Source organism: Oryctolagus cuniculus, chromosome 6 (genome assembly GCF_964237555.1).
Source record: "Oryctolagus cuniculus chromosome 6, mOryCun1.1, whole genome shotgun sequence".
In the NCBI taxonomy this organism is placed as follows: domain Eukaryota; kingdom Metazoa; phylum Chordata; class Mammalia; order Lagomorpha; family Leporidae; genus Oryctolagus; species Oryctolagus cuniculus.
The window spans coordinates 119,206,236-119,223,438 of record NC_091437.1 but is presented as its reverse complement, the minus strand read 5'-3'; the positions used below and the strand labels follow the sequence as shown (position 1 = coordinate 119,223,438).

Here is a 17,203-nt window from a genome sequence, read left to right as displayed (position 1 = left end):
CCAGAACTGAAGCAAGGCACTCTGATATGAGATGCAGATGTTTTAACCATTATCTTCACTGCGAGGTCTAGTGTCTACTGGTCAATATTTTTTTTTTCTTAAAGAGGGGAATAATGCCTGTGTCAAAGAATCATTATAATGAAAACATTAAACAGTATCTCTAACTCAAAAAAAAAATGAATCTGGCAACTGCTAACAGACATATTCTAAATTGGCAGATTAATAAAAAATCTGAACAAGACTCTTAAGGATACCACTATACTGAGACAAGAGAAAGAACAACCAGGGAAGGGTGAAAAAGCAGGACTATGAAAGGAAGGACACACAAGATACCTAAATACTACCAGGACCATAGAATAAGGGGTTTCTAGAAAAAGGAAGAGGTCAAGAGTACAGTGTCAAATGCTGCACAAATGTTAAGTTCAAAAACTGAAGCCCTGGGGCCAGCACTGTGGCACTGTTGGTTAAGCTGCCGCATGCAATGCTTGGCATCCCCTACGAGCACTGGTTTCAGTCCTGGCTGCTCCCCTTCTGATCCAGCTCCCTGCTAATGTGCATGGGAAAGCAGTGGAGATGGCCCAAGTAAGTGGATCCCTACCATCCACATGGGAGACCTGAGTGGAGTTCCAGATTCCTGGCTTCACATTGGCTCTGCCCTGGCCATTGCAGCCAATGGGGAGTGAACCAGCAGATGGAAGATCTCTCTTTGTCTCTTTCAATCTCTCCCTAACTCTGCCTTTCAAATAAAGAAATAAATCATTAAAAATAATAAAATAAGAAGAAATGAAGCCATTATACATGGAATTCATTGCTGCCCTTCTTAAAAAGGTTTTCAAAGAAAGAAAATGGCAAGATCCAGATGGAGAATAATGAAGTAGAATAATGAAATCTGATGACAAGGTGAAGAGCTGGCAGAACTGAGGAAAGATTTTATTGTTTGGTCTGTTGTTTTAGCTTATCTTTAAGATAAAACAACCTGAGGGGTTTTTTATTTTTATCTTTTTAAAGATTTACTTATTTATTTGAAAGGCAGTTACAGAGAAAGATTCTCCATGTACTGGTTTACTACCCAAATGGCCTCAATGGCCAAGGTTGGGCCATGTGGAAGCCAGGAGCCTAAAACCAAAGCCAGGAGCCTGGAACTTCATCCAGGTCTCCAACGTGGATGGCAGCCAAGATTCAAACCAGTGCTCACATGAGATGTTGGCACCACAGGTGGTAGCTTAATGGGCTGTGCCACAATGCTGGCCCCATCCTGGGAGTTTTTATAAGCAAAGGAAACAGACTAGCAGAAAGGCAGGCTAAACAGGGGTTAGCAGAGAAATGGGATGTTGGAGAAAGTACTGCAAGTACAGGCATAAGATTAGATAAGGAGAGGAGGGGACTTTGTTTCCTAGAAAAAGCAACAAGAAATGAGAGGGATAACAAAACAGAGATTCTGAAGTATCAACAGGAAATCTGAGGGAATTTATATTAGATGGCACTGATCTGTTTAGTAAACTAGAAAGCAAGGTTATTTGTTGTGATAAGAGCAAAGACCTAGATGGTGATTAAAACTGATGCAGAATTTTTAAAAGTTATTTATTTTTTTGAAAGGCACATAGAGGTACAGACAGAAAGAGCTCCCATTGCTGTTTCACTCCCGCAGATGACTGCCAACAGCCAGTGGTGGGACAGGCAAAGCCAAGAGCCATGAACTCTATCTAGGTGTCCCACGCGGTTGATAGGAACCCACATACTTGCACTGTCATACACTTCTTCCTAGGCACACCATCAGGAAGCTGGGTTAGAAGAGAGGAACAGCAGGAACTAAACTGGCATGCCTATTTGATGCGGGAGTCCTAAGTGGTGGTGGCTTAACCCACCGAGGCACAACACCCACTGTAAAGTCTGAGTTCCTGGATTAATTAGACAAGGAGACAAAATCTGAAGAGAAGCAAGGTGAACAGGAACATATGTTGCTTGTCACAGCACATCCCAGGATCCCTAACAGTGACACTCGAATGCTGGTGAATCTTTTACTGAAAAACTTAACTCAGTCCCCCTTTTTTAATATTCAAGATCTATAAGAAATCACCTTTTATCGTTACTAGTAAAAAAATAATTAAGACTTGATGATATAAAAAGAAGGGCTTCTTGAAAACTTGAGAAAAAGACTGTCTTTTGGCTATAATGTAAACTGTATCATTTTTACATTTACACAAATAAGGACACTGATTAGTAAAGAACTCACCTTCACAGACTGGCTGTTGGGATCCTTCACATCAACGTCATTGTACAAAATGGTGATTAAAGGAGGGTAGATGTTTCCACTTTTTGTATTGGGTACCAGGTGGATGCTATTTAAGGAAAATGTTTAGAAACACAGTGATAGATACGTCTAAGATCTTAGGCATATATTTAATTGGTAGTTTCTTTTGAATTTAATATAGATTGTCTTAATGATCTCAGAACCAATCAGTTAATAAGAACCAGAGAAGATTAAATAAATGGTAGCAACACAAGTTAACCTTAGCTGGAAAATTTTAATATTAAAATATACTGAAACAAAAACTCTTTTTAATCCAAGTCTTACGTAGTTTACAAGTGAAATCACTGAAGTACTATGAATCATCTTTGAGGAATATTCAAGATAATGCTACATGATGCTGAAAAAAAGGTAGACAGGATCCTGATTTTAAAAACAGAAAGATGAATTCTTAACAAAATGTATCAAATCTAGAACTGTTTATGCACATACAGGTGAACATTTTGCCAAATTCAATGTGTTAGTACTGTATAGTTTGTAAACTCAAAAGGGGAAGTGTCAATCACTAGGGGCCAGTGTGGTTTTATTAAGAACAAGTAACACCTAAATAGGCTCAATCTCATTTTTACTAGGGCTACACCTTGGCATCTTGAAAGAATACTAAAAACACAGTACATTTAGATTGCAGCAAGACATGACCAAGCTTCCATAATGCCTAATTTATAAGACTGTTACGAGAATCAAAATGAAGTAACAGTGGAAAAAATAACATGTATTTGCAGTGCTTTCAAGTGTCAACCTACTGCACATCATAGAATATTAGGGTGGAAGTCAGTTAAGATCTTAGATATAGGAGTCTCACACAGGAAAAAGACAGAGGAATTTGGCTTGTATGATACAACTGTAAGGTAGGATTCACATTTAGGTTATCCTAGGTAAATCTGGGCCAAGCTACAACAGTCATTAAAGGAAATGAGGATGGGAAGGCTGAACTATCAACAATCACCTGGCAGGCTGTTTCTAAAATGCCCATTTCAGTCACTAGTATTCTCCTTCCCTACCTTTTCAATCCCTCTAATTAAACAGGTCTAGAATGGAGACTTGAGGATGAATTCTGACCAAACTCCTCAGACTCTTAGGCCACAAATTACCCTTTCTCCCGGCTCTTCAACTTTACTGGTCTATATCAATCCACATAGATTATCTCAAAAATCTTGTATCTTGTTTCATGTGATAATTACTAGTAAACACTTTTCTTTATAACATTTGCCCATATTTTCTTAGCCGAATTTAGTCATTAGATGTTTGTTTACCTCAGTGATATCTGAGTAGCAATTCGAATTACTCTTGGTAGACTTCCCAAGTCATTTTCTCGTCCACTTACTGCGTCCACTAAGAAAATGCGTCGAGTAAGAAGCCACTTGCCCGAGTTACTATCTTTTATTATAGAAACAAAACAGGGAATTAAAAAAAATCCTCATAGTTCATGATGGGTCTCAAGTAGTTTACTGAACAAATTTAAAAATATAGAGTTAAAATTTTATTTTAGATAAGAGGGCTGCAAAGAGCCACTGCTCTAAGACATTCCTGGCAATGGCAATCTCCACCTCACTTGAATGTCTGTTGACTAGAATTTCCATCAATTTGGAAGGCATTTCTCTGAAAATTATTTTAAAAAACAGGATTTGAAAACATAAGCAACAACAAAAATATTAATTTAGCCAAAAAATTGATCACTAACAGCTGAAACAAAAAGTCCCAATTTGTAGTTCTAAATATTTTTCTCAAGATATCGTCTTAGCTATATTATAATTTCTTAACAATATACCAGACAATCTAATTAGTAAAAAATGTCTAAGAACATATTGTTTTACTTTTTAACATACTGTATAAATTCATATAAGAATCCATAATCCTTCTTATAGTGATCTATATTAAATTATTATGTTGACTGAGTTATTTACTGATTTTTTTTTCCAGCTAAGAGAACAAGTGGTATATACGCATGTCTCACCTTGGTTCACAAATATTTTATTGTGTTGAAGATTTAGGTTTAACACAGGCACAGCCCAAATATATTGCTGTTGATTTTCGTCAGTATATTCAAGGTACACATCATAAAATATAGGACTGGGGAAATCATTCAAGATCTTAGAGATAGGGATCTCACACTGAAAAACAAAATTAAAAGTAAATGCATTGCAACTGAAAATTTGAAGCCATGCTTATTATCTTTAAGAATTTTTTTTTTTTTAGTTTTGCAAAATAAAGTCATTAAATTCTCTTGTATATGTGTGTTTTCATGTGTCTTTTCCACATGAATATTATATTGTGGTTCTTTTATAAGGGCCCAAAAATCTAATAGCAGGGGCCAAATCTGTGGCACAGCAGGTTGCAGCACCAGCATCCTATATGGATGCCAGTTTAAGTCCCGGCTGCTCCACTTCCAATCCAGCTCCCTGCTGGTGTGCCTGGGAAAGCAAGTGGAGGATGGCCTAAGTGCTTGGGCCTCTGCACTCACCTGGGAAACCTGGAAGAAGCTCCTGGCTCCTGGTTTTGGCCTGGCTCAGCCCTGGCTGTTGCGGCCATTTGGGGAGTGAACCAGCGGATGGAAGATCTCTCTCTCTCTCTTTCTCTATCTGTCCCTCTCTCCCTCTGTAACCCTGACTTTCACATAGGTAGATAAATCTAAAAACAAACAAACAAACAAACAAACAAAAACTAACAGCAAAAAGCCCCACTGTGTTCTTGACCTATATAACTCAGAGAAGCTATCTATGCTTTCATTTTTTTATTTTTTAATTCTCATTTTATTTGAAAGGCAGAATAAGAGAGAGAGACAGAGACAGAGAGACAGACAGAGAGGCAGAGATAGCTTCCATCCACTGGTGCATTCCCCAGATGCCTGTAATTTCCGGGGCTGGGCTGAAGCCAGGAGCCAGGAACTTACAACAGGTCTCCCATGTGGGTAGCAGGAACTGAACAACTTGAGTCATCATCTTTGTCTCCCTAGGGTGTGCATTAACAGAAAGCTGGATGGGAAGTGGAGCCAGGATTCTGATATGGGATGCAAGCATTCTAAGCAGTGTTTTAACTGTTGCGACAAATGACTGTCCCTATTTTAACACTAAACGTACATCAGTGAAAAGGTTTAAAAACTACTGATCTATGGGATGAAGTCTCAAGTTTTTTCATGATATGTAATGACGTCTTTGATTTGGCTCCCCTTAACAGAGCCAGGCTTACTTCTCATAGCTCCCTGCTGGTCTGTAGTCATCCGTTCAAATCTACTTGCCTACTCTGTCATGCTTACTCTATGTCTCTCTAATGTTGTACACGTGGTTTCTGCCTGACAGTCTCTTCCTCTTAGGGTTCTGCTGGCAAACTTTGATTCACTGTAAAAGTCCAAGTATCACTCATTCTGTGAAGCTTTTCAATATTTCCCAGGAACTGGTACATATACACATCTACAGAACAATAATTATCACATTCCTTGTAATTCTCTATGTAACTATTTTGCCTTCTCATCAGTGAACTACTTAAAAAGTTGTAGCCAAGTTGAATGAAGTATCAGTTTTAAACCTAACAGAACTCTCGAGCTCCACAGTTTACCTGAAGCAAGACTGAGAAAAACCACTTAATCGTCCTGAGTACCATTTCCTCATCTGTGAAGCCTAGGTAATACAAATTTGTCATATTTAATTTAAGTATCAAGTGGGTTAACAATGAAAACATGCTGAGCACACAGCAGCAGGTATTTAACAGGTATTGATTCTTCCAGCCTATTATAAACACAAAATAACATTTCAAGGTAAATATTAATAATATATAAATCATTTTGACAATAAATTCATATTCATGGTAAAAAATTTAGAAAATATGAAAAAGAAAAAAACTAATCTCACCATCCAGAGATGACCACCATTAAAAATGTTTATTTTCTTCCAATCTGTTTTCCATGATGGTATTTTTCATTGTGGTTTTGTTGCTTGATATATGTAAAAACATTTTATCAAACAGCATTCTTTTTTTTTTTAGAATTATTTTTATTTATTTGAAAGACAGAATTACAGAGAGAGGTAGAGACAGAGAGAGATGTTTTCCATCCACTGGTTTACTCCCCAGTTGGCCGCAACAGCCAGAGCTGTGCTGATCTGAAGCCAGGAGCCAGAAGCTTCCTCCGGGTCTCCCATGCAGATGCAGGGGCCCAAGGACTTGGGCCATCTTCTACTGCTTTCCCAGGCCACAGCAGAGAGTTGGATTGGAAGAGGAACAGCTGGGACTCAAACTGGTGCCCATATGGGATGCTGGGGCTTCAGGCCAGGGCTTTAACCTGCTGCGCCACAGCGCCAGCCTCATTCTTAAATGTTCAATGCTGGGGCCAGCACTGCAGCGTAGTAGGTTAAGCCTTCGCCTGCAATGCCGACATCCCATATAGGCGCTGGTTTGAGTTCTGCCTGCTCCATTTCTGATCCAGCTCCCTGCTAACATGCCTGGGAAAGCAATAGAGGATGGCCCAAGTGCTTGGGCCCTTGTACCCATGTGGGAGACCTGGAAGAAGCTCCTGGCTCCTGGCTTCAAATGGGCCCAGTTTGGCTACTGTGGCCATTTGGGAAGTGAACCAGTGGATGGAAGACTTCTCTCTTTCCCTCTCTATCTATAACTCTGCCTCTCAAATAAATACATAAATCTTTTAAAAAATAAATGTTTAATGGATTATTCTTTTTTAAACTTTTATTTAATAAATATAAATTTCAAAAGTACAACTTTTGGATTATATCGGCTTTTTCCCCCCATAACCTCCCTCCCACCTGCAACCCTCCCATCCCTTTCTGAGAGATTCATTTTCAATTATCTTTATATACAGAAGATCAATTTAGTATATACTAAGTAAGGATTTCAATAGTTTGCACCCACACAGAAACACAAAGTATAAAGTACTGTTTGAGTATTAGTTATACTGTTAATTCACATACTACAACACATTAAGGACAGAGATCCTACATGGGGAGTAAGTGTACAGTGACTGCTGTTGTTGATTTAACAATTGACACTATTATTTATGGCGTCAGTAATCACCCAAGGCTCTTGTCATGCGTTGCCTAAGCTATGGAAGCCTCTTTAGTTCGCTAACTCCACTCTTATTTAGACAAGGTCATAGTCAAAGTGGAAGTTCTCTCCTCCCTTCAGAAAAAGGTACCTCCTTCTTTGATGGCCCGTTCTTTCTGCTGGGATCACTCGCAGAGATCTTTCATTTAGATTGGTTGGTTTGTTTATTTGTTTTTGCCAGTCTTGGCTTTCCATGCCTGAAATACTCTCATGGGCTTTTTAGCCAGATCCGCATGCCTTAAGGGCTGAATCTGAGGCCAGAGTGCTGTTTAGGACATTTGCCATTCTATGAGTTTGCTGTGTATCCCGCTTCCCATGTTGGATCATTCTCTCCTCTTTTTAATTCTATCAGTTATTATTAGCAGTCACTAGTCTTGTTTATGTGATCCCTTTGACTCTTAATCCTATCATTATGATCAATTGTGAACTGAAACTGATCATTTGGACTAGTGAGATGGCATTGGTACATGCCACCTTGATGGGATTGAATTGGAATCCCCTGGCACGTTTCTAACTCTACCATTAGGGGTTAAGTCTGACGTGCCGAACTGCACATCTCCTCCCTCTCTTATTCCCACTCTTATATTTAACAGGATTATTCTTTTGTGCATATTTTAATTTCAAAATAGTTACCAAAAGAAGGACCAACAGGGCAGGAAGAGAGGAGAAAAGTCTATATAGAGAGGGCAAAGTATGGAGAGACAAGGAAGCATTTTTATTTGCTAGTGGGAGGTAGGATAACTAATTTTTATTAGATACTAAAAATAAAGCAGTATTTTACTTTATTCCAAATGCTCAGAAGTAGGTATTATGTTTGTTTTTTCTTTTAAATTTATTTGAGAGGCAGAGTTATAGAGAGGCAGAAGCAGAGAGAGAGAGAGAGAAAGAGAGAAAGAAAGAGAGAGAGAGAGGTCTTCTATTTACGTGTTCACTCTCCAAACTGCCACAACAGTGGAAGGTGGGCTGACCCAAAGCCAGGAGCCTGGAGCTTCTAATTCTCCCAAGTGGATGTGGCCCAAGCACTTGGACCATCTTCTACTGCTTTCCCCAAACACTGGCAGACAGCTGATCAGAAACAGAACAGCTGGGGCTGAAATCGATGCCCATACGGGATGCCGGCACTGCAAGTGGTGGCTTTACCTGCTATACCACAGCACCAGCCCTGGGTATTATATTTTAAAACCTGTAAGTCCAGGGACTGGCCCTGTGGCACAGTGAGTTAAGCTACAGCCTGCGATACCAGCAATCAAAAGAACACTGGTTCAAGTCCTGGCTGCTCCACTTCTGATCCAGCTCCCTGCCCATGGTGTCCAGGAAGGCAGAGGAAGATGGTCCAACTACCTGTGCCCTTGCCACCCATGTGGAAGACTAGGATGGAGTTTCAGGTTTCTGGCTTCAGACTGGCCCAGCCCCAGTTGTTGCAAACATTTGGGAAGTAAACCAGCAGATGGAAGATTTCTCTGTTTCTCCCTCCTTTTCTGTAACTCTTTCAAGTAAATAGATAAATCATGAAAAAATGTAAAATAAAGCAAATAAAACTAATAAAGGTGGAAGCAAACACACAGTTATTTATGAAAATTTAACATTCATGGGGCCGGCGCTGTGGCATAGTGGGTTAATGCCCTGGCCTGAAGTGCAGGCATCCCATATGGGCGCCAATTCTAGTCCTGGCTGCTCCTCTTCCCTTCCAGCTCTCGGCTATGGCCTGGGAAAGCAATAGAAGATGGCCCAAATCCTTGGGCCCTTGCACCCGCATGGGAGACCTGGAAGAAGCTCCTGGCTCCTGGCTTCGGATCAGCACAGCTCTGGCCATTGTGGCCAACTGGGGAGTGAACCATCGGATGAAAGATCTCTCTCTCTCTCTCTCCTCTCTCTGTGTAATTCTGAGTTTCAAATCAATAAATAAATCTTTTAAAAAAAAAAGAAAGAAAATTTAACATTCAAGGAAGTTTGATACTTTCATGCTGATTGCATTAAAATTTTTGTGCTTAGATTGTGAAAGCTGTATTAAAATTATTCACTACTATCAAAATTATCTTTAATTTCAAAAATTCAAATTTTATTACAATTATTGCTGATGTAGGATTTTGATGAAAACAAAGCTAAAATATAGACTGCCTGATAAAATTCAAACTTACATTTTGTTGATAGGTTGTTCCAAAAGAATAGGCGGCATTTAGTCTTGCCTCTGTATCTGGACAAAGCTACAGCAAAATAATACAACTAGTAAATATCTCTCAGACCTTTTCTTTGAACATAGTCAAAAGGTTTCACGCCCCAACAAGGATATATGCTGTATATAAAGCCCATTTAATGTTATCAAAGGTATGAAAAGTTAAGGGATCATCTTTCTTATAAATTAAGGTAATAATTTATAGCAGTTTAAGAATACCAATTTAAAGCACTAGAAAGAAAGCAACTGCAGTATGTAACTGATGCTTTCTTCAAGCAATAATCCAGTCTTCTCCTTTTGTCTTTGCCACAGGCAGAAATAAGGAACATCAGTTATACTTGAACTAGAATCTAGCTCACCTGTAAAACACCTCCTTCTAAAGATTGCCACTGGAGAAAATTTCCTCTTATATCATAGGAAGCAGCAACAAACTTCAGTTTTGTATCCTGATTAAAGGAAAAACAAGAATTAAATGTCAAATATTCTGAAAACAATAAGGCGATAAATGAATGTTCATTGTTGACTGAGCCTGTCTCATTTTTGACTGATCTCTTTTGCTGAAAAATTCACTCACTGCTAGTTTGAGTTTAAATTATTCTAATCAATTATATGATTAAATGTAGATACATAAGAGAATTGAACTGGTTTTTTGCATGCAAATGATATCGTAGAAACTGAAAGGGAGCACTAGTGATAGATAATTGTTTAAAATTGTTAAATGGAGGCGTGGGCAGGAGAATACTTTCATTCTTTCCTCTGGAAGGCCACAAGGTAGAGGTGGAAATTTGGACCTGTGAGTGCTGGGAAATGACACAGAGCCCCAATCCATCTTGGAGGCACTTCTTCAAAATGTGGAAGTGCAGAAGGGCAGAGATTGTTTTGCACTCGATGAGGAAAACTGTTTTTCCTAATCCCACAAGTACCACTTATTGCATTTATTTCATCCTGAGGTATCCATGTACTTAGGACAGCTGAACTCTAGTTCCTATGTGTAGCTGAAATCTTTATCTAGTTTAGTAACTAAATTTTTAAGAATAACCTACCAACAACTGTGACTAATAACATCATTACCTTTTAAAATTGTAAATTAAAATGTAGTTAATTCTCTAAAGATATAATAAGTTGTACCTGGTTTTGTCCTTTAAAACTGAAATTTGTAGGAAGTGGTGTAGTAGTGAGTACTTGAGGTGCTAATCCTAGCTGATCTCCATAAAACAGCCATGGAAGGTTCTGTCTCCTATAAATAATTACAATTGTTTTAATAACTTTGAAGAGTCATTTATTAGCATTTTTGAAAATAATGCACTGAGTTGGGTTAATATGGCATTTTATCAATCAAAATGACATTTCATCAGTAAAAATCATTTCCTTACCAAAATGAAATAGAATGAACAGTGCCGAGTGCTGCAGTATTTTCAAAAACAAACTGAAACAGTCGACATGCATCAAATGTAGCAGAGTCGTAAGAATTCATGTTCATTACACACATATTTCCAAGAGTTTGGCAAGATGTTAGATTGGCATACACCTATTAAACAATAGCAAAGAAATGTAATATGACCTTAACAGACTAAGCAAATTTGAAATAAAAAAAATTATGCATCATTTGAATATGATTCATTCTAATTCTTTTAAATTAAAATTCTTTTGTTCTTTAATATCTTTCCTCTAGCTTTAACAGAAAAGAAACTTTCCATATGGGAAAACAAATAATATGTACGTCATAATTATAAAATTTAGGCTAAAATACAAAGACGAAAGAACTAAGTAAAAAACTTATAGCATGATATTTTTAAAAATTACTAAACAAGGGCCGGCGCCGCGGCTCACTAGGCTAATCCTCTGCCTAGCAGTGCCGGCATACCGGGTTCTAGTCACGGTCGGGGCGCCGGATTCTGTCCCGGTTGCCCCTCTTCCAGGCCAGCTCTCTGCTGTGGCCAGGGAGTGCAGTGGAGGATGGCCCAAGTGCTTGGGCCCTGCACCCCATGGGAGACCAGGAGAAGCACCTGGCTCCTGCCATCGGATCAGCGCGGTGCGCCGGCCGCAGCGCGCCAGCCGCGGCGGCCATTGGAGGGTGAACCAACGGCAAAAGGAAGAGCTTTCTCTCTGTCTCTCTCTCTCACTGTCCACTCTGCCTGTCAAAAAATAAAAAAAAAAAAAAATAAAAAAAAAATAAATTATTAAACAAAATATTAACATTTGAAAGAACAATGCTTATATATTAGATCTTATACATCTAACCCATTTTAAGTAATTTGTCTCCAAGGACAGGGAGAGGAAGCGACAAGATAGGAAAGAGAGAAAGAAAGAGAGCCAGTGAGTACACATGCTATCTTCCAGCTGTGGTTCACTCCCTATATGGTCACAATACCAGTGCTGAGCCAGGAACTCTATAGTGGTCTCCCATATGGTTGGCAGGGATGCAAGTACTTGAGCTATCCTCAGCTGCCTTCCCAGCTGTATTAGCAGGGGCTAGATCAGAAGGGGAGCAACTAGGACACGAACTAGCGCTTCAATTTGAGATGTTAGCATCACAAGTGGTGGCTTAGCCCATTGTACTACAAGGCCAGCCTCCCATTTCTATTTCTAGGGTAGCAGTCTTGTCTGCACACCTAGTATCTATCACTTGGATTACTGTACTATTCCCCTAAACAATTTTCCTTTATTCTGTCCTTGCTCCAACAAACTCTGTATTCTAGGCTATGGTGATCCTTTCAAAACCCAAAATAAGATCATGTCTTTGCACAGAATTCTTCTATTTCCCTTTGAGCAAACCCCAGGTCCTTGCAACAATCACTTCCTTTTTTTTTTTTTTTTTTTTTTTTTTTACAGGCAGAGTGGACAGTGAGAGAGAGAGACAGAGAGAAAGGTCTTTCTTTACCGTTGGTTCACCCTCCAATGGCCGCCGTGGCCGGCAAGCTGCAGCCGGTGCACCGCGCTGATCCAAAGGCAGGAGCCAGGTGCTTATCCTGGTCTCCTGTCGGGTGCAGGGCCCAAGCACTTGGGCCATCCTCCACTGGATTCCTGGGCCATAGCAGAGAGCTGGCCTGGAAGAGGGGCAACTGGAACAGAATCCGGCACCCCGACCTGGACTAGAACCCGGTGTGCTGGTGCTGCTAGGCGGAGGATTAGCCTGTTGAGCTGCGGCGCCGGCTTAACAATCACTTCCTACATTCTGATCTCATTTCCCTTCCACTTTCCCTGCCTACTCTGCTTCTTTAGTGAAGTGCTTTGGGGTCTCTATTCTTGCTGTGCTCTCTGTTTAGAATACTCTTCCCCTACATATGCACATGGTTCACTCCCACTTCTTTGCTCAAATATCCCCCTTTGAGAAGTGCCTGTCCTGACCATCCTACACGACATAGTACCCCCTACTCTCTGTATTACTTACCCTGAATTATTACCTTCATAGCACTTAGTATAACCTGACATTCACAAAGACTAAAACTTCAAGAGCGATTTTTTTCTTTTTCTGAAATATTTAACCTTGTCTGAGAACAGGCCCTGATCCACAGGAGGTCATCAATAAACATTTATTAAATGACAAACAGTTTCCCCTCCCAATCAATCCCAGTAGAATAAGCCTGTATAAATTCAATTTAATATACGGAATGATATTTTCTTTATGTAGTCTCTTTCAATCCACTAGAAAAGATTTGTTCTTGCAGACTATGGCCATGAAGACATATCTATTCAGAAGACAAACTTAATTCTTCAAAATAAAATATTTTTAAAAAATTTAACTTACACAACATGCAGCTGCTGATGATTGCAAGTACTTTGCAAACCACTCTGAAGTTAAAGAAATGCCCTATAAACAAAGAGATGAATTTTAAGTTCAAATGAAGATTCCTAAACACCACACCATTATATATAAATATATATGTTGTTGAATGGGAAATGACTAATGTCACTTTCTCAAAGTTAGTGGAAAAATAGATTCTAATGAGAATATAAAAAGTACTTGTATCTAATATCATTTATTGCAAATACACTGTATTAAAAATAATGACATGTAGTCAAAAATTAGAATGTATCCATTATCCAAAAAACCTATGCTCATTTCACTAATACAAGAAATGCAGTGGCAAAAAAAAAAAAAAAAAAAAGAAAAGTAGTAGATTTTGACAGTGTACTGAGATGTTAGCATTTGCTGATTTAGAATATTATGAATATGGCATTAAATTGACAATAAACAGAAATTTGAAGAATGATTTGAAATCTCCAAAGCAGTGCATAGAATCTCTTGTGGAATTTTCTAAACATAGAAAATAACTGGCTTCATTCCAAGTGAAAGTAACTCAGAATCTCTAGATGAGATCAAAGCGTACATGAGTTTTGAAAGCTATATATACAAACCTCTCCTAAGAACCACTGTTTTAAAGCTTATCTATATGTCTTGTTAAAAAAACGAGACACTGAGAAGCATCATTCAGACTAAGCTGACTGTACAAAGACAGAGTAGACATTACCATATTACCAAACTACATGGTGCATGGCACCACAGCTAACAAAGAAATCTAAAGCAAAATGATGAGGTACTATTTTCATCTCTTCAATGAGCAAAACCTCTCATTTGTAAAAAAAAATATACACATAGAAAAAGGTTGAAGGGGGCATGCACTGTGGCACAGTGGGGAAGTTGCTGCCTGGGATACCCCATCTCATATGAGGGCCAGTTTGAGCCCTGGCTACTCTACTGCGCTTATGACTCACCTTCCTGCTAACATGCCTGGGAGACCAGGATGGAGTTCCTGGCTCCTGGCTTCTGCCTGGTCTAGACCTGGTTGTTGCAGGCATGTGGGGACTGAACCAGAGGACGGAAGATCTCTCTCTCTCTCTCTCTCTCTCTCTCTCTGTTTCTGTCTCTCTCTCTCTCTTTCCGTCTCTCTTTCAAATAAATAAAAATAAATCTTAGAGAAAGATTGAAGGACACACACACACACACATACAACTGGGAAAGCGAAAACTGGGAAGCAGAGACAACAATACCAGCAAATGCATGTAAAATGGAGCCACATACAGTGCCAGTGATAGCACAGGAGCTGCATGATCCTTTCACAAAGTAATACCCACATACTCTAACCCAGGACTTTAGAAACATTTAGGAAATTTATCTTAATGCAATAATTCCTACATATAGTAAAATACATTCTTATGCACAAGATCGTTGGCAACCATGTTATTAACAATTAAAAACTTAAATATTCACAGGAAGTACAATTATATAAATTTCAGTGCATAAACTAGATTAACACATAACTATTAAAATTATCAGAGCAGGGGCCTGGGCTGTGGCATGGAGGGTAAAGCCTCCACCTGCAGTGCAGGCATCCCATATGGGCACCGGTTTGAGACCTGGCTGCTCCACTTCCGATCTAGCTCTCTGCTATGGCCTGGGAAAGCAGTAAAAGATGGCCCAAGTCCTTGGGCTCCTGCACCCATGTGGGAGACCTGGAAGAAGCTCCTGGTTCCTGGCTTCGGATCAGTGCAGCTCCAGCTGTTGCGACTATCTGGGGAGTGAACCAGTGGATGGAAGACCTCTCTCTCTCTCTGCCTCTGTCTCTCTGTAACTCTGCCTTTCAGATAAATAAATAAATCTTAAACAACAACAAAAAGTTATCAGGGCTGGCTCTGTGGCGCAGCATGTTAAAACCACTCCCTGCTGGCAAAAAAAAAAAAAAAAAAAGAAAAAGAAAACAAGCCCACAGCACCAGCGTCTCTTATGGGCGCCGGTTCAAGTCCTGGCTGCTCCATTTCCAATCCAGCTCCCTGCTAATGCGCCTGGGCAAGCAGTGGAGGATGGCCCAAGTCCTTGGGCCCCTGCACTGACATGGGAGACCCAGAAGCAGCTCCTGGTTCCTGATAAGCTCAGCTCTGGCCATTGTGGCCATTTAAGGAGTGAACCAGCAGATGGAAGACGTCTTTCACACTCTGTCTCTATCTCTCTCTGTAATCTTTTAAAAAATTATCAATTATACAAGGTAAGCCTCAAATACGGTATTAAAAAAACATGGAAGTGCCTAAAGCCTATGGAGCTATGTCATAACAACACAGGAGCGATCTTACAGGGAAGTTTAAATTTGGTACGTGTTAGCTTTGAAAAGAATACCAGTAACTGTTTATAACACATTAAAGATTCCATGAGATCACAGTAAATCCTAAAAAGAAAAAGCACAGAAAGAAGGTTTACCAGTCAATGTAGAGGAAATAACAGAATTATGGAATCATTAGAAATGACACGTTTAATAATTAAGGCAAAGTTCATCAATGGTTATTTACATAGTCTCCAATTCTCCAATTACACAGTCTCAGACTAATTCATTAATTTACTTAATCTGCCACAGAGTGGCAGATACAACTGTGACCAAGTACCACCAATAACTGGACAACAGTGAGATATATTTGTGTAAGATTCTTGTAAAAGGATGTTTCACTGAGTCTCATCATGCGAAGACAGTCAGAAAAATCCAGAAAAGAAATAAACCAAACCCACAAAAGCAAAATGGAACAGGTATGACCTTTACATTACGGGAGAAGAGACTTAAAAGGACTAACTGCAATGTAGGATCCTTGATTGGATCTTGAATTCCTTCCCCTCCAAATAGGGGAAGTGGAATAAAGGATACTATTGAAACGATTGGGGATATTTAGATATGAACATATAACAGACCATTCTATTATACTAATTTTAACTTCTTGGCTGTGATGTTAGGTAAATGTCTTGCTCTTAAGTATACACTAAAGTATGTGAAATGAAATGTCATGTCTGTAACTTGTTTTGAAATAGCTCAGGAGGAAAAACATCTATGTGTGTGTATGTATTTAAAAAGATAAAGCAAATGTGGCAAAACAAAAATTGAATAACCTAAGTAAAAGACACATGTATAGTCACTGTCTTCTTCTTTGAACTTTTCTGCAATTTCAAAATTTTTCAAAATAAAAGTTGTGAAAAACAATAAGCCAAGATGCTAGTTCACTATGATCATCTTTTAGGAAAGGGAATGGAAAAACACTAACTTATAGAACAGATTTAAGAATAAAAGGTTGGGATTGAAAACAAGAGAGTGTATGGGGCCGGCGCTGTGGCATAGCGAGTAAAGCCGCAGCCTGCAGTGTCGGCATCACATATGGGTACTGGTTCAAGTCCTGGCTGTTCCACTTCCAATCTTGCTCTCTGCTGTGGCCTGGGAAAGCAGTAGAGGATGGCCCAAGTTCTTGGGCCCCTGCACCTGTGTGGGAGACCCGGAAGAAGCTCCTGGCTTTGAATCAGCACAGCTCTGGCTGTTGCGGTCATTTAGGGGGTGAATCAGTGGATGGAAGACCTCTCTCTCTCTCTCTCTCTCTCTGTAACTCTTTCAAATAAATAAATAAAAAGACTTATTTATTTGAGAGGCAGAATGATAGAAAAAGAGGGAGAGACAGAGACAGAGAGATCTTCCATTGGCTATTCACTCCCAAAATGCCTGCAACAGCCAGTACTGGATCAGGCCAAAGTCATGAGCCAGTAATTTTGCCCTAGTCTCCTACATTGAGTGGTAGGGGCCCAAGTACTTGGGCCATCTTCCACTGCCTTCCCAGGCATATTAGCAGGGAACTGGATCAGAATCAGCACTCTGATAAGCAGTGCTGGTTGCAAGCAGTTGCTTAACCCATTGCATCACAACGCCAGC

General features: G+C 39.6%; 1 protein-coding gene across 9 annotated transcripts in view; it reads right to left on the bottom strand.

The window, feature by feature from the left end:
* TMEM67 (transmembrane protein 67) overlaps positions 1-17,203 on the bottom strand; it is a 123,102-nt gene that overhangs the window by 90,593 nt on the left and 15,306 nt on the right. For all 9 annotated transcript variants that reach the window (XR_011389224.1, XR_011389225.1, XR_011389226.1 and 6 more), the window contains 8 exons: positions 13,279-13,341; positions 10,904-11,058; positions 10,659-10,767; positions 9,890-9,976; positions 9,496-9,561; positions 4,263-4,419; positions 3,562-3,685; positions 2,234-2,339 (listed from right to left, as the gene is read on the bottom strand). Coding sequence is in view for 2 of the 9 variants with exons in the window: in XM_070075288.1 (XP_069931389.1) it covers positions 2,234-2,339; positions 3,562-3,685; positions 4,263-4,419; positions 9,496-9,561; positions 9,890-9,976; positions 10,659-10,767; positions 10,904-11,058; positions 13,279-13,341 (867 nt within the window). In the remaining 7 variants the exon portion in view is untranslated. The remainder of the gene's footprint in view (positions 1-2,233; positions 2,340-3,561; positions 3,686-4,262; positions 4,420-9,495; positions 9,562-9,889; positions 9,977-10,658; positions 10,768-10,903; positions 11,059-13,278; positions 13,342-17,203) is intronic.